This window comes from Oncorhynchus mykiss, chromosome 28 (genome assembly GCF_013265735.2).
Source record: "Oncorhynchus mykiss isolate Arlee chromosome 28, USDA_OmykA_1.1, whole genome shotgun sequence".
Taxonomy (NCBI): domain Eukaryota; kingdom Metazoa; phylum Chordata; class Actinopteri; order Salmoniformes; family Salmonidae; genus Oncorhynchus; species Oncorhynchus mykiss.
The window spans coordinates 23,464,833-23,491,566 of NC_048592.1; the positions used below are offsets into that span (position 1 = coordinate 23,464,833).

Consider the following 26,734-nt stretch of genomic DNA (forward strand, 5'->3'; position numbering starts at 1 on the left):
AATAAATGCATCAGCTCCCATGCTGATTCCCTGCTGCCAATGTGTAGGCTTACATGTAATCAACTAAACCTGAATAGATACACTGAGTGTACAAAATGTTAGGAACACCTGCTCTTTACATGACAAAGACTGACCATATGAATCCAGGTGAAAGCTATGATCCCTTAAAGATGTCACTTGTTAAATCCACTCCAATCAGTGTCCATGAAGGGGAGGAGACAGGTTATAGAAGGATTTTTAAGTGAGTGTACAAAACAGCTCACCTTCCTAATATTGAGTTCCCCCCCCTGCCCTCAGAACAGCCTCAAATCATCGGGGCATGGAATCTACAAGGTGTCGAAAGCATTCCACAGGGATGCTGGCCTATGTTGACTCCATTGCTTCCCACAGTTGTGTCAAGTTGGCGGGATGTCCTTTGGGTGGTGGACCCTTCTTAATACACATGGGAAAGTGTTGACACAAACCGGTGCGCCTACTACCATACCCCATTCAAAGGCACTTGCCCATTCACCCTCTGAATGGCACAGATACACAATCCATGTCTCAATTGTCTCAAGGCTTAAAAATCCTTCTTTAACTTGTCTCCTCCCCTTCATCTCTATCAACTATATCAATGGGCTCCTGAGTGGCGCAGCGGTCAAAGGCACTGCATCTCAGTGCAAGAGGCCTCTCACATCCGGCCGTGATTGGGAGTCCCACAGGGTGGCACACAATAGGCCCAGCGTCGTCCGGGTTTGGCCAGGGTAGGCCGTCATTGTAAATAAGAATTTCAACTGACCTGCCTAGTTAAATAAAATAAAAAATAAAAAACATCAGACAGGACCTGCAACTACCTATTGAATGTAGCTTGTTTGAGTTGGAGAGTCCATGTGACTCAAAAAATCGTAAATGACTTGTGTTGATGCATCTAAACACTAGGAGCTTACTTCCTAAACTTAATTACATCAAGATCTGGGCTACGCAGACACATTCTGACATTCTAGTATTGACTGTGTTGATGCATCTAAACACTAGGAGCTTACTTCCTAAACTTAATTACATCAAGATCTGGGCTACGCAGACAAATTCTGACATTCTAGTATTGACTGTGTTGATGCATCTAAACACTAGGAGCTTACTTCCTAAACTTAATTACATCAAGATCTGGGCTACGCAGACAAATTCTGACATTCTAGTATTGACTGTGTTGATGCATCTAAACACTAGGAGCTTACTTCCTAAACTTAATTACATCAAGATCTGGGCTACGCAGACAAATTCTGACATTCTAGTATTGACTGTGTTGATGCATCTAAACACTAGGAGCTTACTTCCTAAACTTAATTACATCAAGATCTGGGCTACGCAGACAAATTCTGACATTCTAGTATTGACTGTGTTGATGCATCTAAACACTAGGAGCTTACTTCCTAAACTTAATTACATCAAGATCTGGGCTACGCAGACAAATTCTGACATTCTAGTATTGACTGTGTTGATGCATCTAAACACTAGGAGCTTACTTCCTAAACTTAATTACATCAAGATCTGGGCTACGCAGACAAATTCTGACATTCTAGTATTGACTGAAACTTGGATCTCTGGGGATATTCTGGACTCCGATATTAATATTGAGTGTTATAATTGGTTCAGAGCTGACAGACAGGGTAGAGGTGGTGGAGAGGCTATTTTTATTCAAAATAATTTCTCTCTCTTGACTGAAATCCATTTCCCTTGCCAAAAATGTTTAGCTACTATATTTAAGCCTTTGTCTGGGTAAAAATGTTTCTATAACTGTTATAGGGGTCTACCTACCGTCCTTCATCGGCTAACCTTTGTACACTTGAAGAGTTAACTCGTTTGTTGTATTATTTTATTAAATCCGAAGTTATTATCCTGGGTGACCAAAATTATGATTGGGAAATGCAGGCTTCAGACAAACAAAATATATGTTGTTTGTCTAAGAGAAGTGAGAATACAAAAATCTAAGCCTAATGTTATCACAAAGAGGAACTTTAAAAACTTCAGTATACAGGCTTTTAATTTTATTGATTTATTTAACATTGTTATCAGGAAATATTCCAAAAGTATGGAAATTCTGTTGTTGTTCTGCCACTCCACAAGCACAGGGATAGTAGTGATCTTAATCATTATCTCTCCATTTCAAGACTTCCTTTTCTTGCTAAGTATCTTGAATCCTTGGTAAATGTAGACCTTTTCTCTTTTTTTTATCTGAGAAATATGTTTTGAATGTAAACCAATCAGGGTTTAGGCCTGGGCATAGCCATCGTGATTGATGGGGTTAAGTCTGAATTTCTTGAAGTCCATAAAGGTGTACCACAGGGGTCGATTCTGGGACCTGTTCTCTTCACTATTTATATAATCACCATTGGTCAATCTGTTTAAAATTGTAAACTTAATCTATATGCGGATGATAATATTATGTATGCTACTGCCCCGACTGTTGATCTGGCTGTGTTAAAACGACAGTCAGATTTTATAGCTATGCAGGAATCCATTCCTAATTTAAAATGTGTGCTTAATACAGGCCAAACAAAATACATTGTTGTTTTTAAAATTTCATAAGAATGTTTCCGATGAACTACATGTTCACTCAGAGGGTTCTCCAATCGAACGTGTTCCCGCATATAAATATTTTGGCATTTGGATTGATGTGGATTTAACGTTCAAAAAACATATAGATGAGCTGGTTAAGAAGCTACAGCAACAGATGCTGCCTTCAGGAAACAAGTCCTTCAGTCAACGTTTTTATCTGTTCTTGATTATGGTGATATTATTTATCAAAGTCCAACTGCTACAACTCTTAAACCTTTGGATGCCATCTATCATAGTGCCCTTTGTTTTTTACAGGTTTGATACTCATCCCTGCAGGTTGGCTGGACTTCGCTAAAGACCCGTAGATCACTACATTACTCCCTTTTTGTTTACAAGCCCCTTCTTCATAAACTTCCATCTTATCTAACTTTGCTGTTGAAGTATAGACACCTGAGTTGCCTAATCCATTCACAGGATTGGTTAACTCTTGAGGTTTCTAGCGTCTCCAATGAGCTAGGCAAAAATCAAAATACATTTTAATATTGATGTTCTGGTGTCATTCGGGCAATTTAAAGTATTGATTTGGGACGTATTTGTGGATGAATTAAACTGTTTATCTGGGTGATTTGTGCTGTTTTATTTTGTGCTTCCCATGACTATGTTATTGTATTTCAATGTAATTTCATACATTGCAGAATAATAGTGAAGACATCAACATGATGAAATACCACATATGGGAATCATGTAGTAACCAAAAAAGTGTTAAACAAATATTCAGTTGAAGCTTTTATTTCTTTCTTCACATTCCCAGTGGGTCAGAAGTTTACATACACTCAATTAGTATTTGGTAGCAATGCCTTTAAATTGTTTAACTTGGGTCAAATGTTTCAGGTAGCCTTCCACAAGCTTCCCACAATAAGTTGGGTGAATTTTGGCCCATTCCTCTTGACAGAGCTGGTGTAGCTGAGTCAGGTTTGTAGGCCTCCTTGCTCGCACACGCTTTTTCAGTTCTGCCCACACATTTCCTATGGGATTGAGGTCAGGGCTTTGTGAAGGCAACTCCAAAAGCTTGACTTTGTTGTCCTTAAGCCATTTGCCACAACTTTGGAAGTATGCTTGGGGTCATTGTCCATTTGGAAGACCCATTTGCGACCAAGCGTTAACTTCCTGACTGATGTCTTGAGATGTTGCTTCAATATATCCACAGAATTTTCTATTCTCATGATGCCATCTATTTTGTGAAGTGCGCCAGTCCCTCCTGCAGCAAAGCACCCCCACAACATTATGCTGCCACCCCCGTGCTTCACGGTTGGAATTGTGTTCTTCGGCTTGCAAGCCTCCCCCTTTTCCTTCCAAACATAACGATGGCCATTATGGCTAAACAGTTCTATTTTTGTTTCATCAGACCAGAGAACATTTCTCCAAAAAGTACGATCTTTGTCCCCATGTGCAGTTGCAAACCATAGTCTGGCTTTTTTATGGCGGTTTTGGAGCAGTGGCTTCTTCCTTAATGAGCGGCCTTTCAGGTTATGTCGATATAGGACTCATTTTACTTTGGATATAGATACTTTTGTACCTGTTTCCTCCAGCATCTTCACAAGGTCCTTTGCTGTGGTTCTGGGATTGATTTGCACTTTTCGCACCAAAATACGTTAATCTCTAGGAGACAGAACACGTCTCCTTCCTGATCGGTATGGCGGCTGCGTGGTCCCATGGTGTTTATACTTGCGTACTATTGTTTGTACAGATGAACGTGGTACCTTCAGGCATTTGAACATTTCTCCCAAGGATGAACCAGACATGTGGTGGTCTACAATTTGTTTTCTGAGGTCTTGGCTGATTTCTTTTGATTTTCCCACGATGTCAAGCAAAGAGGCACTGATTTTGAAGGTAGGCCTTGAAATACATCCACAGGTACACCTCCAATTGACTCAAATGATGTCAATTAGCCTATCAGAAGCTTCTAAAGCCATGACATCATCTTCTGGAATTTTTCCCAAGCTGTTTAAAGGCACAGTCAACATAGTGTATGTAAACTTCTGACCCACTGGAATTGTGATACAGTGAATTATAAATTCAATAATCTGTCTGTAAACAATTGTTGGAAAAATGACTTGTGTCTTGCACAAAGTAGATGTCCTAACCGACTTTCCAAAACTATAGTTTGTTAACAAGAAATGTGTGGAGTGTTTAAAAAACGAGTTTTAATGACTCCAGCCTAAGTGTTTGTAAACTTCCGACTTCAACTGTATATATTTTATATTGTATATACTTCAAAGAAGCCTTGATGACAGCTTTGCACACTCTTGGTATTCTCTCATCCAACTTCACCTGGAAAGCTTTTCCAACAGTCTTGAAGGAGTTCCCACATATGCTGAGCATTTGTTGGCTGCTTTTCCTTCACTCTTCGGCCCAACTCATCCCAAACCATGTCAATTGGGTTGAGGTCGGGTGATTGTGGAGGCCAGGTCATCTGATGCAGCACTCCATCACTCTTCTTCTTGGCCAAATAGCCCTTACACAGCCCGGAGGTGTGTTGGGTCATTGTCCTGTTGAAAAATAAATTATAGTCCCACTAAGCGCAAACCAGATGGGATGGCGTATCGCTGCCGAATGCTGTGGTAGCCATGCTGGTTAAGTGTGCATTGAATTCTAAATAAATCACAGACAGCGTCACCAGCAAAGCACCCCACACCATCACACCTCCTCCTCCCTGCTTCACGGTGGGAACTACACATGCAGAGATCATCCATTCACCTACTCTGGGTCTCACAAAGACACGGCGGTTGGAACCAAAAATCTCAAATTTGGACTCATCAGACCAAAGCACAGATTTCCACTGGTCTAATGTCCATTGCTTGTGTTTGTTGGCCCAATCAATAATTTTCTTCTTATTGGTGTCCTTTAGTAGTGGTTTCTTTGCAGCAATTCGACCATGAAGGTCTGATTCATGCAGTCTCGTCTGAACAGTTGATGTTGAGATGTGTCTTTGTGAACTTTGTGAAGCATTTATTTGGGCTGCAATTTCTGAGGCTGGTAACAATCATGAAATTGTCCTCTGCAGCAGAGGTAACTCTGGGTCTTCCTTTCCTGTGGCAGTCCTCATGAGAGCCAGTTTCATCATAGCGCTTGATGGTTTTTGCGATTGCACTTAAAGAAACTTTAAAAGTTCTTGAAATTTTCCTCATTGACTGACCTTCATGTCTTAAAGTAATGATGGACTGTCGTTTCTCTTTGCTAATTTGAGCTGTTCTTGCCATAAAATGGACTTGGTCTTAGCCCTATTTGGTAAATCTTCTGTATACCAACCCTACCTTGTCACAAGACAACTAATTGGCTCAAACACATTAAGAAGTAAAGAAATTCCACAAATGAACTTTTAACAAGGCACACCTGTTAATTGAAATGAATTCCAGGTGACTACCTCATGAAGCTGGTTGAGATAATGCCAAGAGTGTGCAAAGCTGTCATGAAGGCAAAGGGTGGCTACTTTGAAAAATCTCAAATTGTCACGCCCTGGTCGTAGTATTTTGTGTTTTCTTTATTATTTTGGTCAGGCCAGGGTGTGACATGGGTTTATTTATGTGGTGTGTTTTGTCTTGGGGTTTTAGTAGGTATTGGGATTGTGGCTTAGTGGGGTTTTCTAGGTAAGTCTATGGCTGTCTGAATTGGTTCTCAATTAGAGGCAGGTGATTATCGTTGTCTCTGATTGGGAGCCATATTCTTTGAGTGTTTCTTGGGTGATTGTTCCTGTCTCTGTGTTTGTTTTCACGTTACGTTTATTGTTTTTGTATTGTTTTTGTTTCGTCTTTATTAAAGATGTATCGAATTAACCACGCTGCATTTTGGTCTGACTTTCCTTCAACCGAAGAAAACCGTAACACAAATATAAATATGATTCCATGTGTTATTTTATAGTTTTGCTGTCTTCACTTTTACTCTACAGTGAAAAATAGTAAACATTTTTTTAAAATAAAGAAAGAAAAACCCTAGAATGAGTAGGTGTGTACAAACTTTTGACTGGTACTGTATACAAAAGTATGTGGACACCCCTTCAAATGAGTGGATTTGGATATTTCAGCCACACCTGTAGCTGACAGGTAAATACAATTGAGTACACAGCCATGAAATCTTCATAGACAAATATTGTCAGTAGGCCTTACTGAAGAGCTCAGTGACTTCCAACGTGGCACCGTCATAGGATGCCACCTTTCCAACAAGTCGGTTCATCAAATTTCTGCCCTGCTAAAGCTGCCCCGGTCAACTGTAAGTGCTGTTATTGTTAAGTGGAAACATCTAGGAACAACATCAAGGCAAAGGGTGGCTACTTTCAAGAATCTAAAATATATTTTGATTTGTTTAACACTTTTCTGGTTACTACATGATTCCATATGTGTTATTTCATAGTTTTGATGTCTTCACTATTTTTTCTACAACGTGGAAAATAGTAAAAATAAAGAAAAAGCCTTGAATGAGTAGGTGTGTCCAAACTTGTGACTGGTTCTGTATATTTGGGGTAAATGTGTAAATTTATGTTGTATTATACAAGGCGCATTTACAAGAGACATACTGTACCTCTCAATATGTCTTCCCTGTTAAAATAGAGGTTAAAGAAACATTTTAAAATCTACACTGATTGAAGTGGATTTAACAAGTAACATCAATAAGGGATTCACCTGGTCAGTCTATGTCATGGAATGAATTGTACACAGGTACATAGTGTATATAGGCAACATCAAAGCACAACAAAACTGAACTGCATAGCTGTGAAAAACAGTACATTAGCATAATTCAAGGTCAATAACAGTCACAGATCAACTGTGCTTTCAAAATGAGGGAATGAATAGGGTGAATCATGCGCGGTACCCTTCCCCACCCATTCCCCATGTGAATATTCACTCATTATTTCTAATAAAACAATCATTAATATTCAACGCATGAAAAACAGTGTGCATAAGCAATACCAGGCATCTTACTAAAGCTAAGCAATCTGTTACATCAAATTGTATATTGTAAAGCACTGCTTTGCTTTAGTTCGTTCTAAAGCATCCCAACACTATAAAGCAGAGTTTAGTATACTGAAACGGTACTTACAATTGGGCTGGCATTGATGTAATCTGAATTGCTGTGGCTGTTTTCAACCTTCAAGGTAATTCTTGAGTGATCATCTGAAATATAAATGGAGGAATTTATTGCACCAACTCAACAAGGACTCATCACCGTGCTAGGCCTGCCTGAAGTGTGTTATAAGCACTGGACTGCTCAAATACTCAAGAATACACCCTCAAACATAACCTTTAAGCTATTACTCAAACCTAAAGCAAACCTGCTCCATATATCTTATTATTTGAAATAGTCTCAGATGGGTGCAATTGACAGGAGCATGATATCTAACAGGAGGAGAGCTTACAGGCCTTGTGACCTGGGGTGATCTAGTGGTCTAAGCTGCTGCCTGATGTACTGCTGTGAGCATGGGTTCAAATCCCATTCACTGCTCTTTTAGCACACTCTCTTCTACCTTTCCTCTCTATCCAATAAACATGGAACAATACGGAAGGAGTGGGACTGCCACTCCTTTAAAAACAGAATAATTACTTACAGGCCACCACTGCATTGGAGCGGTTCTTCTTTGTGTTCCCTGCCCCCAGGCCTGTAGTGGAGGCGTTGGGCTCAGCCTGATACGCACACAGAGCCTCCCACTCCTTCTCCAGACGATTCTTGTTCTTCAGGTGGTCCTCCATGTAAGACTAGGGAGGAAAAAGAAGACATGGAGTCAATATGCATTCAATAACTACAGTTATACCCATCATGTCAGTTGGTGTGTATTCCTCCTCAATGTAAGACTAAGGAGGTTGAGGAAAGAGAATATATTAACCAGGTAAGCCAATTGAGAAGACGTTCTCTTTGACAATAATGATCTGACCAAGAAGGAGCAATGCAAAGAAAGACATACAAACAACTCAAAATAGAATATTCTTAATTCAGCAGGAGTAAAGATGAGCTAGTAGAAATGTTCTTATAATTATATGAATAATAATGCTAATGTTTTGTGGCATTTGATTCCGAGGTGTGTGTGTGTGTGTGTGTCTTTATTATTGTTATCTATGGTCTCTATGTGGTCCTAGCCATGTACAGTAGACTCTTTTGTTGCTGAGAAATTTCTTTCACAGCAGGAAATGCAATATTGTAGTGTATTTTAGGTTTTAAAAAGGCTTCAAAAGTTAGTAATTTCTACTTTAAAATTTGACTTGATTTGCCGGAACAAAAAAATGTATCAACCACTACAAAAATGTCCAAAAAAGCTGCAATATGCAACTTTTTGGGCAACCCTACCAAATCCACAGAGAAATGTGTGTTATAGATATTTTATTCTCATTGAAAGCAGGTCTAAGAAGTGGAATATCTGTTCAATGTTTTGCATTCATAATTTTTGTTTTTGCATTTTTTACTTTCGGGTTTTGAAAATATATTTTACCGTTTAGATGGTACAACGATTCTCTACAATATATTTCTTGTTTAATCACAAACTGAAATTAAGGCAAACTATTCGAATTTTAGCAAACAGGAAATGGCGGAGAGATTTCTGCATAGTGCATCTTTAATTATAATCCACATAATAATTCAAATTGGCTGTTGCTGCATGATTATTTTCCTGGTGGAGCAAACTGGCTCAAATGAAGAAACTACATCTGTAGTCAGGAACAGGAATAGTTCCCTCACAATGATAAGCCATTCAACCGAGCCCATTACCTCTCATACTGTATTCATCATTAAGTCAGGAGCACTGACTTTGATTAACTGCCGCTAATGAGATTGTCAAAGCTAAATGTGAAACCTACTGTAGCATGTTTTAGCACAGGGGCCAAACGGGTAGAATAGCTATTGTTCCTCTCTGTTGATAGAGGACAGTTGGACTGAGATGGTTGTTGGACATCAATGATTATCCAGGGTCCATACACAAACAGGCAGGAAACAATCACCAGAAATGTCTCTTTAAAGCTGCATTATGTCACTTTTTGGGCGACCCAACCAAATTCACATAGAAATTTGAGTTATAGATCTGTCATTCTCATTGAAAACAAGTCTAAGAAATTGTAGATCTGTTCTATGTGGGCTATTTCTACGCTTCCCAATCTTAAATTTAGTTTTTGCGCCTTTTGCTTTCAATTTTGTACACCAGTTTCAATCAGCTCAAAATACTATATTTTCGGTTATTGAAAGATATTTCACAACGTTTTAGATGGTACAATGATTTTCTAAATGTCTTGTTTTGTCACAAACTTAAATTATGTGAACTATTAGAATTTGTATTAATTAAATAAAATAGTCTCCTAAAACGGACTCAATGTCTGCGTCAGAAATGACAGCCTATTTCCTATGTAGCATACTACTACCATACTACCCAGATCCATAGGGATCTGGTCAAAAGCAGTATACAGTAGGTAATAGGCTGCCATTTTGGACACAACCCTAATGTAATTCTATTAATAACATAAGGTTACAAATGAGTAGGGACATAATCTGGATTCATGTTCATTACTCAAAGGGGCTTAATAGACTTACTCGTAACAGGGTATAGTGCACTACTTTTGACCAGAGCCGTATGGGCCCTGGTCAAAAGTACTGTAGTGCACTAGGGAATAGGGTGCCATTTTGGATGTATCCTTGTCTGACTCTTACTCACTATGATAATGAAAAAGGATAGTGGAATACAGCATACAGAGGCGCGCGTGTGACACACACACACACACACACACACGCACACGCACACATTCCATTTAACAATGCTACTTTAATCCCTGCCCACACTACCCCGGTACACATCGGTCTCCATATCATATCAACACTTATTACATTATGTGCTGACACACTGAACACAGTCTGGGAAACGGGCTAAATTTTTTAGCAGGGCACGAATTCATGGCCCTTCCTTGATTTAGCCCCTTATCGAATAGCAGCTTCATTCTGTACTTATCCCCTTCCCAAATACCCCCTCCTCTACCCCTGCATCCCCCCTCCTCCACCAGCCCTACCTGCCAGGGCATCAGAGAGACACACTCTCCTCTGTGCTAATGCCAGAGTAATGGGGTTTTGTACTGTGTAAAGGGATTATTGCAATCCAATCAGGAGGTGCTGAGATCACCATGTGTCAGGCAAACACTGGCTAATCCCCTTACTGCTGGGTTTACAGCTGCCAAAGGTGCTCAATAAAATCAGAATGAAATAACGCTCGATGAGGAACTAGCGCTCGGCTCAGGGCTGCTCAGAGCTGTCGATGACGTTGAGGCAGGGCTAGAGCCTCGTAATGAACTAGAATAGAGCACCTGGGTAGGAGAAGGACATATGCACATACTGTATAAGCAGGTTTGGTTTTACACTGATGGGGTGGTTCACAAATGGCACCCTATTCCCGTTATACTGTAATGCACTACTTTTGACCAGAGCCCATCAAATGGAGTGCACTAAATAGGGAACAGGGGGCCATTTTGGACGTAGACATGGAGATGCCAGGAAAAGGAACTAGCGTACAACTGCAACTTACACAGTACAGTGAGGTAGCTACAGTATCACATGGTTCTAATAAGGCAAGCTTAAAAAAATCCTGGATTAAGTTTATATGGGATATGTCCCAGATGACACTACTTTTGACCAGAGCCCATCAAAGAGCGTGCATTATAAAGGGAACAGGGTGCCATTTGGGACACAGACATGGAATAGGGGGTATCATGGAAGATTAAGACCTGCTCCTGAACACATATTGTGCTTTCCAACATAAATGCTCCCGGTAGGGTTTTCCTCTGACACTGCTGTTTTAAAGTGATTATACAACATATTACTTCATATACACATTGTGCCTGCAACATTGTGGTGTAAATCAACACTCCAAATTACACCTCAGCACACACCCTCACACTCAAAATAACTTCCGACTTGCCGGCTTCACAAACCCCTAATCTATATAGACTCCAAGCAGTATAATCTATAACACTTACTGGGCCAACAACAAAAGACAAGATAATGTGCTTTATATATGGGGCAAGTTAATCCGTTTAAGGCACAGCCAAGTCTCTGTATGGAGTCATATTCTGAATGAGTCACATGGGAAAAAGTAATACATTAGCATAGATAAGATGGTGCAAGCCATTTCTCAAATTAAAATCAGTCGGGGATCATGATGTTGTGGGATTTGCAGCTTTACAGAAGGCAATTCATTTTGAGTGTAAAAAACTTAGTAAGCAATTATGCTTTTTTCTGACACCCACAGTTTTAATCACTCTACAATGTACTGTAAGTATGCAGCTCGTACTGTTGGTACTGTCTTTCAGTACTGCTTGTGCAAACTCAATATCATTTCAGAATAGTGCTGGTCTGACACTGGTCATATGATATGTCTGAGGAAACTGCTCAGAACATTTCCTGTGTCTAGATGAACAATCACTTTTAAGAAAGGGCATTTGAGGGCATTATGGACTTCCGTGTTGATGTCCATAAGAATTGCTATGGTGTTTGGAATGAATACAGACCACTAAAAACGTATCAACTAAAATACAGACTACTAAAAACATTTCAACTAAAATACAGACTACTAACAACGTATCAACTAAATTACAGACCATAAAAAACATAAACTAAAATACAGACTACTAAAAACATTTAAACTAAAATACAGACTACTAAAAACATTTCAACTGAAATACAGACTACTAACAACATTTCAACTGAAATACAGACTACTAAAAACATTTCAACTAAAATACAGACTACTAAAAACATTTCAACTGAAATACAGACTACTAACAACGTATCAACTAAATTACAGACTACTAAAAACATTTCAACTAAAATACAGACTACTAAAAACATTTCAACTGAAATACAGACTACTAACAACGTATCAACTAAATTACAGACTACTAAAAACATTTCAACTAAAATACAGACTACTAAAAACATTTCAACTGAAATACAGACTACTAACAACGTATCAACTAAATTACAGACCATAAAAAACATAAACTAAAATACAGACTACTAACAACGTATCAACTAAATTACAGACTACTAAAAACATTTCAACTAAAATACAGACTACTAAAAACATTTCAACTGAAATACAGACTACTAACAACGTATCAACTAAATTACAGACTACTAAAAACATTTCAACTAAAATACAGACTACTAAAAACATTTCAACTGAAATACAGACTACTAACAACGTATCAACTAAATTACAGACCATAAAAAACATAAACTAAAATACAGACTACTAACAACGTATCAAGTAAAAGCTTATCACACACAGTACTGAACAAAGAAAAAGTATCCCTTGACCTGAAAGCTTCAGGAAAAACAAAGGGAAACATCAACCCTTCTCTATCAAGAAGATGGCATTCTTCTTTATTTTAGAGAAGAGTGGGAGAGGAGAGAAAGAGGAGAGAAGATAGAGGAAATGGGGAGGAGGAGAGAGAGAGGAGAGGGGGGATTAATTGCAGGAGAAGAGAGATGCGTGCCCCTGGATCTGCCCACGTCTCTTGCAGTATGTAATGAAGCAGTGCATTCAGGATGGGGGGCGGGGCCAGGGGCGCAGTGGGAAGGCAGGGAGCGTGGCTCACACCTCCTGAATAATTTGCCTTTGCTTCCCTGCCCTGGCTGGCTCCAATATGCACCAACCCACCAAAGGCCCAGTATCATGAACACTGAACAGAACCTCTCCAAAGACGGCCTCGTGGCCCAGTTCATTCTCATATTTAAACTGGCGTACGTGGGAGGACGGGACAAACATTTTGGCCGATCCATTGATAATGGGCTCAGTTGAGTAGCAGCACATGTTACTATCTGCTGCCAGGGAGTTGTCCAAGGTACTGAAGCTCACAGAGCTTTCTCTCATGTTACCCTGCTGCTCCACTCACTGTCAGTCAGTCAGAATAGCACAGCCAGACAGAGGGTCAACCGTTGTGTGTGTGTGTGTGCGTTCATGTGCATGTCTGTGTGTCTCATATACTCCCAGCGTAAATCTCAGGGGCAATTAAGAGCTTCATGCCAATTGAACACATCCCAGGGCCCTTCTATCACTGTGAGAAGCATATGATGCATGTAGACTCAGAGCAGGAGGACAGAGTTATGTGAAGAATAGCTATGTATTGCAATTATGGTAGACTGAGTTTTTCAGAATCAATGGATATTTTAATCTGTGTGAAAATAAGACATGTGGAACAAGCCTGCTCATGGAAATGTGGCTATAATGAGATGAATAGAAACAAAGAGAGAGATGGTGCCGGAGAGAGAGAGAGACAGAGTAGGAGGAGAGGAAAAAAGAGACTATGTGCAAGAGAGAGAAATAAAAAGAAAGACAGACGGGATAGAGAGAGATGAGACACAACGACAGACAGACAGACAAAAAGTCAGACAGAAATAAGGATGTTTACCAGGATCATGTGTCCAGTGGAGATGTCCATGTTGGAGTGGACGGGTTCCTCAGACCAGGAGGAGGTGGAGCTTCGTGCCGAGGGGCTGACCATGGGCCCCCCGTCGCTGAATTGGGACGACACACTGTTGAGCCGTGACGACACACTGTGCATCGGCTCTGGGCGCTCCGCCGGCGGCTTGACCGACATCCGCTGACGACACAGCTCCTAGGAGCAGAAGGAGGGACACGGGTAGACCATAAGCACAGTTTTATTTTACCTTTATTTAACTAGGCAAGTCAGTTAAGAACAAATTCTTATTTTCAATGACGGCCTAGGAACAGTGGGTTAACTGCCTTGTTCAGAGGCAGAACGACAGCTCGGAGATTTGATCATGCAACCTTTCGGTTACTCATCCAACGCTCTAACCACCTGCCGCCCCAAGTAACAAAGTAAACTCACTTATTCCGTGAAATACACGTTTTTCATATCCTAATGTTTCTTAAGACCTACCTATACAGAAACAATGTATTTTTATGGTATACATTAAATTTATTATTAATAGGCTGTTTAAAATATAAACTCAGCAAAAAAAAGAAACGTCCCTTTTCAGGATGCTGTCTTTCAAAGATCATTCGTAAAAATCCAAATAACTTCACAGATCTTCATTGTAAAGGGTTTAAACACTGTTTCCCATGCTTGTTCAATGAACCATAAACAATTAATGAACATGCACCTGTGGAACGGTCGTTAAGACACCAACACCTTATAGACGGTAGACAATTAAGTCACAGTTATGAAAACTTAGGACACTAAAGAGGCCTTTCTACTGACTCTGAAAAACACCAAAAGAAAGATGCCCAGGGTCCCTGCTCATTTGTGTCAATGTGCCTTAGGCATGCTGCAAGGAGGCATGGGGACTGCAGATGTGGCCAGGGAAATAAATTGCAATGTCCCTGTGAGACGCCTAAGACACAGGGAGACAGGACGGACAGCTGATCGTCCTCGCAGTGGCAGACCACGTGTAACAACACCTGCACAGGATCAGTACATCTGAACATCACACCTGCGGGACAGGTACAGGATGGCAACAACAACTGCCTGAGTTACACCAGGAACGCACAATCCCTTCATCAGTGCTCAGACTGTCAACAACGTCGCAACAACGTCGCTGGGCCAGACAGGACTGGCAAAAAGTGCTCTTCTCTGACGAGTCGCGGGTGATGGTCAGATTCGCGTTTATCGTCGAAGGAATGAGCGTTACACCGAGGCCTATACTGTGGAGCGGGATCGAATTGGAGGTGGAGGGTCCGTCATGGTCTGGGGCGGTGGGTCACAGCATCATCGGACTGAGCTTGTTGTCATTGCAGGCAATCTCAACGCTGTGCGTTACAGGGAACCATGCGGTACCCTTCCTGTAGGCTCACCCTGACATGACCCTCCAGCATGACAATGTTACCAGCCATACTGCTCGTTCTGTGTGTGATTTCCTGCAAGACAGGAATGTCAATGTTCTGCCATGGCCAGTGAAGAGCCCGGATCTCAATCCCATTGAGCAGGTCTGGGATCTGTTAGATCAGAGGGCTAGGGCCATTCCCCCCAGAAATGTCTGGGAACTTGCAGGTGCCTTGGTGGAAGAGTGGGGTAACATCTCACAGCAAGAACTGGCAAATCTGGTGCTGTCCATGAGGAGGAGATGCATTGCAGCACTTAATGCAGCTGGTGGCCACACCAGATACTGACTGTTACTTTTGATTTTGACCCCCGATTCGTTCAGGGACATATTATTCCATTTATTTTAGTCACATGTCTGTGGAACTTGTTCATTTTATGTCTCAGTTGTTGAGTCTTATGTTCATACAAATATTTACACATGTTAAGTCTTCTGAAAATAAACGCAGTTGACAGTGAGAGGACATTTCTTGTTTTGCTGAGTTTAGATGTTCCTAAGGCTTCCTGCTTCCTGCTTCCAAACGGTTTTGGTGTTAATGACCATGTTAATGACCACCTCCAAGGAAACGGCTGCCGTTGCTAAATGTACGTCACTATTATACACTACCTTTAGGAGTGCACATTCACAATCAGTGAGGGTTTGACTGATGTCATATAACTTTTGCTATTGCGCACGTTAACATTTACAGTTTGCATACTCTCAGCTTACATGATGTTGGTGGCTTGGCACATCTAATGAAAATACAAAAGGCCTATATAAAAGGCCCCTCTGTAGAGTCATTTTAGTATTTTGTGCTCAAGCATGTGTTCAACCTGTTATTTCAGTAAAACTGAAATATTAATATTATTAGAGGAATATTTAAGGAATACTGAAATAGTTACGACATTTTCGCCAAGACAATGTGTTCAAATTATTATTTTTCTCTGCTTCATGATCTGGGCTTGCATTCCAAATGGCACCATATTCCTTTACTAGTGCACTGCTTTTGACCAGGGCCCAAGGGGGAATATGTAGGGAATAGGGTACCATTTAACACGCAACCCTGGTATCAGTCTGTTATACTGTATATGGTTGATCACCATGTTGTATTGTAGGATGTGGAGGAATGTTGAAAACAAAAACCCTGCGTCAAAAGATACATCTGTTCTCCAGTGTGAGCCAGAGACAGACGATAGAATGACATTTTCTCTAATAATGAGTTCAAATTCTACTTTTTCTCAGTCACAGCTGAGTGAGGATATCTGTTGGGGTAGCAGTGATGTAGCCTAGCTAATGTCAGAGGACGTCGAGTTACACATGCTCCAGTCCTTAGGAGAGAGATAATCATGATTAACACTTGCTGTGAGTGACAACACAAGTCATTTCACCATCCCTTCATTATCTCACTACTCCTCATTCTCCCTCTGACCTTGATCTATTGGCTGTCGTCTAAACCATAACCATGGCAATTAGGTCTGTCTGTGTTTTACCAGCAACCATACACTTAGTACCATTAACTGGTAAGGATATAATGTGTGCTTACACTCTGCTTCAGAGTAAGCACACACAATATCTGCAACGTTATAGAAAAATACAGGAATCCAGCTAGTCATGTTTATATTAACATGCTAGAAGTCTAGTAGCTTATAACCACTAAATTCAACAAAAATCTCTCCGTCTGCCTGCCTGCCTGCCCGCCCGTCCGTCCGTCTGTCTGCGTGACCATCTATCTGCCTGCCTACCTGTCTGTCCGTCTGCCTGCGTGACCGTCTATCTGCCTGCCAGCCTGACTGACCGTCTATCTGCCTGCCTGTCTGTCTGTCCGTCTGCCTGCGTGACCGTATATCTGCCTGCGTAACCGTCTATCGGCCTGCCTGCCTGTCTGTCTGTCTGCGTGACCGTCTATCTGCTTGCTTGACCATCTATCTTCCTGCCTGTCTGTCTGTCTGCCAGCCAGCTCGCTTATCTGTCCCCGCAGCCACCAGGGAGGGCCTGCCTCTCCCCCATCCCCCTGCTACAACCCCATTACAGCCAGACAGCCACAGCGTTACTGCAGGCTCTAACATTCACATTAGAACAACTCTACATGCTAAACTTTGTACCAGTTAAAAGTCCTAATAAAAAAATCCCCATATGAAAATGGCCTCTCCTGAGATATTCAATTAGCTGCCTGCAAAAAGCCCAAATGAACCAGGCAAGGAGAACATTTTTTTAAACGTTCCACCAAGGTCAGGTTCACATTGAATAACACATTATTTACAGCTTCAGTATGGCACTGCCCAGGCAATGGAGAAATGAACAGCGTCCCAAATAGTACCATATTCCCTATATAGTGCATTACTTTTGATCAAAACCTGGTCAAAAGTAGTGCACTATATATGGAATAGAGTGCCATTTGAGATGCAGTTCAGATGTATCCTAATTTATGGGATATTGATTTTCATCTATACACTTAATCAGGAATTTATGCCTCTGCATTCCAAATGGCACCATATTCCTTTTCTAGTGCACTGCTTTTGACCAGCGCCCAAGGGGGAATATGTAGGGAATAGGGTGCCATTTAACACGCAACCCTGGTGTCAGTCTGTTATACTGTATATGGTTGATCACCATGTTGTATTGTAGGATGTGGAGGAATGTTGAAAACAAAAACCCTGCGTCAAAAGATACATCTGTTCTCCAGTGTGAGCCAGAGACAGAAGATGTTTCATGTTTCATGCTTCCAAATGATGTTTGAAAACAAGCTATGGTTGTGTTATGTTATATTTCTCACACACAAATATGTAATGGAACACAGATGTTTTTGTTTAAGTGTACATGGTAGAAATGAAGAAAAATGTTTCATGATGGAAATGTATTCCAATTGGTTTGGTTCAGACGATACAGAAAGCACTAGCTATCTCACAAAACAAAGTCTGGCCTGACATAAAATAATAACATTAAAAAAATGGACAAAGACACAAGAGGCCTATAAGTCATGTGACTCCCAAATGGCACCCTATTCCCATAGAGCTCTGGTCAAAAGCAGTGCACAAAATAGGGATTATGGTACCATTTGTGAGGCACCCATACATCACCCTGGGCATTGGGAGCGTCTGTGAAGAGTGGCCAGTGTGGGCGAGCCTCCAACACCAGTCCATAGCTGCATCTCAAATGGAACGCTATTCCAATGGGCTATGGCCCAAATGTGTGCATTATATAGGGAATAGGGTGCCATTTGGGATGTAGGCCATCTATAATAGAGTGCTAATAGGGAGGGTGGCAGAGGGTAGCAACGCTACAACAGCACAGGGTTTGCACGCCCTCCAACAAATGTAGGGGACATTCTCACCGCTTTGCCCTCATGCTAAAACAAATAATCAAACAAACAAACCCTCTGGCACAATGTGGTGGAGAGACAGAAAAAGAGAGAGAGAGAGAGAGAGAGAGGGAGAGAGAGAGAGAGAGAGAGCGAGAGAGAGAGAGAGAGAGAGAGAGAGAGAGAGAAAGAGAGAGAGAAAGAGAGAGAGAGAAAGAGAGAGAGAAAGAGAGAGAGAATAGAGAGAGAGAGAGAGAGAGAGAGAGAGAAAGAATAGAGAGAGGGAGAGGCTGGGCAGAGAGAGTGGGTGGGTGGGTTTTCGGGTGAGCAGAGAGAGGGGAGGGTGAGGGAGGAGGACAGAGGAGGAAGGCCAGAACATAACATAAGCCTCAGTAGACTCTTCAACAGTATGACAGGCAGTTCCCATGTCTCGCTTGGCTATCAAGGGAGAAGGAGACTGACAGAGAGGTATCATCCACAATATCCCCCAAGATGAAAGCCAACAGCAAGCACTCAGGTACGACAGGCAGCCTGTCAATCAAGCTTTTCTCTCTCAGTGTCAACATCATACTTTCATAACACAGGAAAATATGCCTGACAACTTGGAGACCTAGCTAAGGCTCAGAGGATTCTGTGATAAACAGAAATCTGGTTGGACACTAACGCAACGGGAGCATTGTGTGTGGGGGTATATAGATGTGTATGAGTGTGTGTGAGCATGGCCTCAGACAGACGCACCCAGGGCCTGGGTCATTAGCATGCAGCAAGGCTGTGTGTGTGTGTGTGTGTCAGGCTGCCCGCTGCTACCCCTCTGCTTTAATTGCATGTAGGTCTAAAGAGTCCCCTGCTACTGGGCCACACACACACACACACACACACACACAGACACACACACACACTTAAAATATTTGCGTTTTAGTTGCATGGCCAAGGTGGTAAATGCATTAGGAAAAGCCACTGACTCCTACTGGAATTGTGTAAAGGCACAGTAAACATCAATTAAGTGGAAATGTGCAGGAGCCCAGCAGTAAGTGGATCATGAAAATGATTTAAGACTAATAAAACTATCCAGCCACCTTGTTGGTTAATATGAAATACATCCTATAATGTCACAGTCAAACATATACATTTCAAAGTAGAAACCCCACCTCTTCAATGAGTATCTTAAATAATCCCACGGCACACCCCCATCCCCCCTCACTGAAAGAAAACCCCAAAAAGAACTACCCCCCTTGCCTATCGTGAACTAACTCTAGCACTTGGCTTTTTTCTACTAGCACTGACTTCGCTGATAGCTACTTTACTGTGAAAAAAATGTACTTAATATGACTGAGATATGTTGTTTCCCACCTAGCTATCATAAGATGAATGCACTAACTGTTAGTCACTGGAAAAGAGTGTCTGCTATATGACTCAAATGTAAATGCAGATTGAAACTAAATTGAATAACCTACACTAGTATTATTTATTGAAATAAGACGTGAGAAAAGCACCTACAGTAAATGTAAATACTAAAGAGAAGGGCATTCTTAAATCAATGCTCACCGGACTGCCCTCATTTAAAAACATAGGGGAGAAATGGTCAGTGGTGGAAATGTAAATCTAACTCTTTGCTTAAAAAGGCACTTAATATTGTATTATATTAATTGGACTTGTAGGCCGTTGGATAATTACGCCAGAGGGGAATTTAAATGATTTCCAGCACAGATAGACACTGCCACCCGCAAACCTGTTGGGTTCATATCATCTTACATTTTCCCAATTCCCAAACACTCAGAATGGAATCTACTCCACAGTAAGAAAAATGGCAAATACAGACATAAATTACACCACATAAAATGTATATATTACACTATCCAAGTAGATTAACAAGTGTACACACTCAAAACAATCTAACATACACTGAGATTCAGAATGAAAAAAAAAAGACCAAACAGATCACGTCATCTGTATTTTTTTGTGTCCGTCACAACTGGTCCCCTATTAACTAAAATAGTGCACTACTTTTGACCAGGGCCCATAGGGATAAGGTACCATTTGGGACGCAGGTATTGAAATAAAGACTAACTAACGTCTGACATATATCCTCTTACCTGATAGGTGGAGGTAGCATCGCTGCCTGTGTCTGTTCCCAGGTTGGTGAGCTTCTCCTTGAGCTTGTGGTGAGAGCGGTGTCGGAGGCAGTAGACCACAGCGGAGGCCAGCAGCACAGCCACGATACACAGGATAGACACCACTGTCAGGATCATGTACTTGGTGGACTCGGCCGTGCTGTACTTGGTAGGGATCTGGTTTATCTGGCTTCTCTGTAGGGAGGGGGACAGAGGGGTGGAAGATAGAGGGAGAGCGAGAGAGGGAGAGCGAGAGAGGGAGAGAGAGAGAGGGTGAGAGAGAGAGGGAGAGAGAGAGGATTACACATTTTTACATGATGAGAGGATGTTTTAAGACCTCACACATTTTCTTTATCTAAAAATGTTTATGTTTTGGTTGGACATACAGTTGAAGTCGGAAGTTATAATTCACTTAGGTTGGAGTCATTAAAACTTGTTTTTCAGCCACTCCACAAATTTCTTGTTAACAAACTCTAGTTTGGGCAAGTCGGTTAGGACATCTACTTTGTGCAAGACACAAGTCCTTTTTCCAACAATTGTTTACAGACAGATTATTTCACTTATAATTCACTGTATCACAATTCCAGTGGGTCAGAAGTTTACATACACTAAGTTGACTGTGCCTTTAAACAGATTGGAAAAATTCCAGAAAATGATGTCATGGCTTTAGAAGCTTCTGATAGGCTAATTGACATAATTTGAGTCAATTGGAGGTGTACCTGCGGATGTATTTCAAGGCCTACCTTCAAACTCAGTGCCTCTTTGCTTGACATCATGGGAAAATCAAAAGAAATCAGCCAAGACCTCAGAAAAGAAAATGTAGACCTCCACAAGTCTGGTTCATCCTTAGGAGCAATTTCCAAACGCCTTAACGTCCCACGTTCATCTGTACAAACAATAGTACGCAAGTATAAACACCATGGGACCATGCAGTCGTCATACCGCTCAGGAAGGAGGCGCGTTCTGTCTCCTAGAGATGAACGTTCTTTGGTGCGAAAAGTGCAAATCAATCCCAGAACAACAGCAAAGGACATTGTGAAGATGCTGGAGGAAGCAGGTACAAAAGTATCTATATCCACAGTAAAACGAGTCCTATATCAACATAACCTGAAAGGCCGCTCAGCAAGGAAGAAGCCACTGCTCCAAAACCACCATAAAAAAGCCAGACTAAGATTTGCAACTGCACATGGGGACAAATATCGTATTTTTTGGAGAAATGTCCTCTGGTCTGATGAAACAAAAATAGAACTGTTTGGCCATAATGACCATCGTTATGTTTGGAGGAAAAAGGGGGAGGCTTGCAAGCCGAAGAACACCATTCCAACCATAGAGCACGGGGGTGGCAGCATAATGTTGTGGGGGTGCTTTGCTGCAGGAGGGTCTGGTGCACTTCACAAAATAGATGGCATCATGAGGGTAGAAAATTATGTGGATATATTGACATCTCAAGACATCAGTCAGGAAGTTAAAGCTTGGTTGCAAATGGGTCTTCCAAATGGACAATGACCCAAAGCATACTTCCAAAGTTGTGGCAAATGGCTTAAGGACAACAAAGTCAAGGTATTGGAGTGGCCATCACAAAACCCTGACCTCAATCGTCTGTGGGCAGAACTGAAAAAGCGTGTGCGAGCAAGGAGGCCTACAAACCTGACTCAGTTACACAAGCTCTGTCAGGAGGAATGGGCCAAAATTCATCCAACTTATTGTGGGAAGCTTATGGAAGGCTACCCAAGATGTTTGACCCAAGTTAATCAATTTAAAGGCAATGCTACCAAATACTAATTGAGTGTATGTAAACTTCTGACCCACTTGGAATGTGATGAAAGAAATAAAAGCTGAATTAAATAATTCTCTCTACTATTATTCTGACATTTCACATTCTTAAAATAAAGTGGTGATCATAACTGACCTAAGACAGGGAATTTTTACTAGGATTAAATGTCAGGAATTGTGAAAAACTGAGTTTAAATGTGTTTGGCTAAGGTGTATGTAAACTTCCGACTTCAACTGTAAGTATGCACATCGAAGTTGCAGATAAAAAGCTGATCATGTTTTTGTTCCATCATCTGTGCGTATTAGTGCACTAAATATGTAAACTCCCCAAATAGAAAAACAAGATCTAGATTATTTAGGAACAAATTGAATAAAATAGTATATTTTGAAATCAGTAACGCAACCACTGTTTGCTTCATTGGACACAATAGTTTCCCTGCTGTATTTTTCCTATGACATCATTGAAAGTAGAACCTGAGACTCGTAGCCAATGACTAGTTGAGTAGCTACAACCTGTCAAGCACGTAATCCACTGCAAAGAAAAATACCTCTAAAAGCAAATATTGGGATGTGAAACAGCCTACTTCATTTGGCACAATACATTGCTAGGAAGAAAGCCCAACAATATACAGAGTGCTAAATTAAAACACCATATAAACCTACACCCAAATAGGCTACATATGGAAAAAGCATTACATGTAGAAAAACATATTAGAGAAGGGATATTCATTATGTTATTCATTAAAAGCAGACTGTCTTACTGCTACATGGAATTCATTTCAGAGGCCAGTGATCTATGGATAATGGCCCTGCTCCATTCAAACAGGGATGCATTCCAAATGGCATCCTATTCCTTTATAGTGTACTACGTTTGAACAGGGTCTCTAGGGTCCCATTTGGGAAAAGGAATAGAGTGCTATTTGGGACACAGTCCCATCCACAGTAAATCAACAATAGCCTGATAATTATCTCTCATTAGAGACAGCATAAATGATGTTAGCAACAATACGGAGCAGTGGGAAGAATGAAGAGACGAGAGCTGCAAATTGCAATCCCAACTACCAGACCTACAATTCCCCCTTTTTACAGAATTTTCAAAAGAAATCAATAGTGAGAAAGGCTTGGTTGCTTGGCTTGACTCTGTGCTGCTTGCTACAAGATGGGAATAATTCCTTAACCCATTTTTTTTCTTCTTTTTTTTTACATCCTCTTTGTAGTGTTACAATAAATATATATTTTCCAACCGCCCTCTCTCTCACAATTATAAATGTCTCACTAGGCTATTCATTATCTTGTTCTAATAGTAATGTAATGCTATGTATTCAGCGTGCCACATTCTATGTTCTACCCTGTATTACATTGCAGAAATGCAAGGCCCTCATTTACAGTGAAGGCTCTGTATCTCTGCATCATAAAGACCTGGCAAGCAAATATTGTGGGTCTAAAAAAAAATGAAAAGGGCCCAGTGGAACCTGGTCGGTCGGTGGCAGGCCAGGGGTCATTGGGATTAGGGCCGGACCAGTCTGCATCCCAGTTAATGGAAATGTGTGTTGAAAGAGGCTGTGATGGCATCCCAAATGACATCCTATTCCCTATATGAGCACTACTTTTGACCAAGGCTTTGGTCAAAAGTAGTGCACTATATAGGGAATAGGGTGCAATTTGGGACGTGGCCTGTGAGATGGGCTCTGCTTGGGCCTGCCTGCCTGTCACAGACGTGTAAGCCCCTGGGAGGTGGAAGGGTGGAAGGGAAGGGGCGGCCAACGAGCGCTGCACAAGGATTGTTCTGGAATGCCTTGTGTTGTGAGGCTGTGAAGCAGGGTACCCCACCACTACACTGAGCGGTGTAGATCTGTTCCCCCTGATTTCATTCATAGCTGGCTGTATTCAGCACCTTGAAAGAATGGACACAGAAAGCCCCACAAAGGGAGACAACAGTTGCCCAATGCTTTGTGGGGTCCAACTTGCCTGGGAGCATTAAGTCCTACTGTAAAGCCTGGTTGAATGGTAATGTGATGGTGTTAAAAGGAAACAGTGGAAAGCTCTCTTATCTCTTGTCTCAGTGCTATGACGAAAACTAGCATTTCTCAGTCTGGGAGGTAGAATCCAAAAAAGACTATATTATTTCTAAAGATTACACTCTAAAAGATTCTTAACATTCTATTCCCACTGACCTTCTCTCAGTCCCTGGGAGAAAAAAAATAATGTAACGCTCTGATGTAGCTAACAGAAATATTGCAAAATGAACTGAGCAGAATTTTTATTGTAAACACTCTCATTAATAACACATTTTAACTGCATGACACACTTGCTTTGATTCCAATGCAAAATATCTGTGCAAAATATATTTTTACACAGATCAAATGACTTAATTTGTATTTTTGTTTTGTCAAATTACATTTCATTGAGAAAGATTGACGGCATTTTGCTTGGATAGTAATGGCCATATTTAGTCTAAAATCTGTAACTGTTCACTCATTCCTCACTGGACAGATGCTTTAGCTTCTAATACTTACTCTCTTCTTCATAGCTGCCTTCTTATGCCTCTCTCTCTCTCCCTCTCTCTTTCTATTGATTCAAACAAATGTAGCCTGACTTCCTCTGCTTAATCAACATTGGGTGCGGTTGTCAGTGAAGTTGGGACGTTTTAAATCACGTCTATGAAAAATGAGGAGCTGAGGTTCTGATTGTGGTGCAGAACCACAGAACCAGATGCTATGGAATAGAGCAAAAACATAATAATAATTGAAAATCAAAAAGCTTGCAGAGGGAGAACGTTCCAGATAAATATGCCTATACAGTGTGTGAGATGTATTATCTGAAGGACACATTTTTCCCTTCATGCATTTACAAATAAAATTGAACACCAAAAGAATATTCAGTACAAAAGCAACATAGAATAGAGATGACCAGGCAGGCTAGACAGACAGACGGACAGACAGAATCTTCTCTTTAATACTGCAGCTCCAGGGCCTTCATTTCCTACAACTCTCTCCAAAGGCTTAGCACTTTCAATCAAATGACATGGCAACATCTTGACGCACAGAGGACTGTGTACGACTGAATCAAATTATATATGGAAATAAATGCAGAAACATTTGCATTTCTTAATTATGTTTGGTCAAAAATAGATTAACAAAAAATATATGTGCCAGTATGAATATATATATTTTTAAATCATGACTTGACACAGATTTCCTTGAAAACAAATGTGATTGGTATAAAGATCATTTGTAGTCTGACATCTAATGTTTTACATAATATTTAGGCTACTGTTGGGTTTTTAACTTACATTTGTCTACCTCAATTTTAAGAAACAAATATTTAGTTTCAACCATATTTAATGGAATGCAAAAAATATATATAGAATAAACTGAAAATAATGTCTGAGAGCAAAAGAGAAGGGAGTTCCTTTTATGACGAGAGGTCTATTGTTCGTCTGTCCTAAAGTGATTGTACTTGCAAATTTCCATATCACACAGGCAAACGTCATCTGACATACACAGCTCCTCCTCAGCATGCATTGGAGAAAAACATTAGCATAGCCGTCAAGGATGGATGCTGCACACTCTGGGTTCAAGCTTTTCATTTCAACACATATCAGATGTAGGCGAGTCTGCCCAAAATAACACTGATTCTTCTGAGAGAAAGAATATCCTATAGGCTGCAATAATCTCAAGAAAGAGAGAGAAAGGATACTTAATTAAAAACCATTCAATTCATGCAGATAAATTCATTCAAATAGATGTATTCTTGCCGCAAAATTGACACCATATAAGACAAGTGTATTTCTCATACAATCCATAGGTTATACAGGTTTACAGTATGATGAGAGAAAACTGTTAGGATTCTGTTCTACAGCGAAACATACCAAATAAAGTTACTAAGACCTTTGAATTAAATGGGCAGAAAAACCTGGGCAATACAAATGCAGAGGTGGATTTGAGTAACGGGCTCTTTATTTTCACCTTCATTTTAACGTAGTCATACTGAGACAAAGGTCTCTTCTTCTCTCTTGCAAAATTAGAGACCTCCTAAATCCCATCCAACATGTTTTTCAATTCTTAAATTTGAAATAGAAGGCATAGAGAGAGGGCTTGAGTTGAGGGATGTTGGTTGGCTTGGTGAGGGGGCATGACGGATTAGGGGGCTCCCTTAGATAAAAGGCAGATGGATT

At 40.8% G+C, this 26,734-nt stretch overlaps 1 protein-coding gene across 1 annotated transcript in view; it reads right to left on the reverse strand.

The window, feature by feature from the left end:
- Nucleotides 1-26,734, reverse strand: part of LOC110508770 (receptor-type tyrosine-protein phosphatase N2) — a 144,468-nt gene that overhangs the window by 20,892 nt on the left and 96,842 nt on the right. Inside the window, exons 15-18 of the mRNA XM_021589572.2 lie at nt 20,767-20,979; nt 13,965-14,171; nt 8,135-8,282; nt 7,630-7,703 (exon numbers count right to left, since the gene is read on the reverse strand). Coding sequence (XP_021445247.1) covers nt 7,630-7,703; nt 8,135-8,282; nt 13,965-14,171; nt 20,767-20,979 — 642 coding nt within the window. The remainder of the gene's footprint in view (nt 1-7,629; nt 7,704-8,134; nt 8,283-13,964; nt 14,172-20,766; nt 20,980-26,734) is intronic.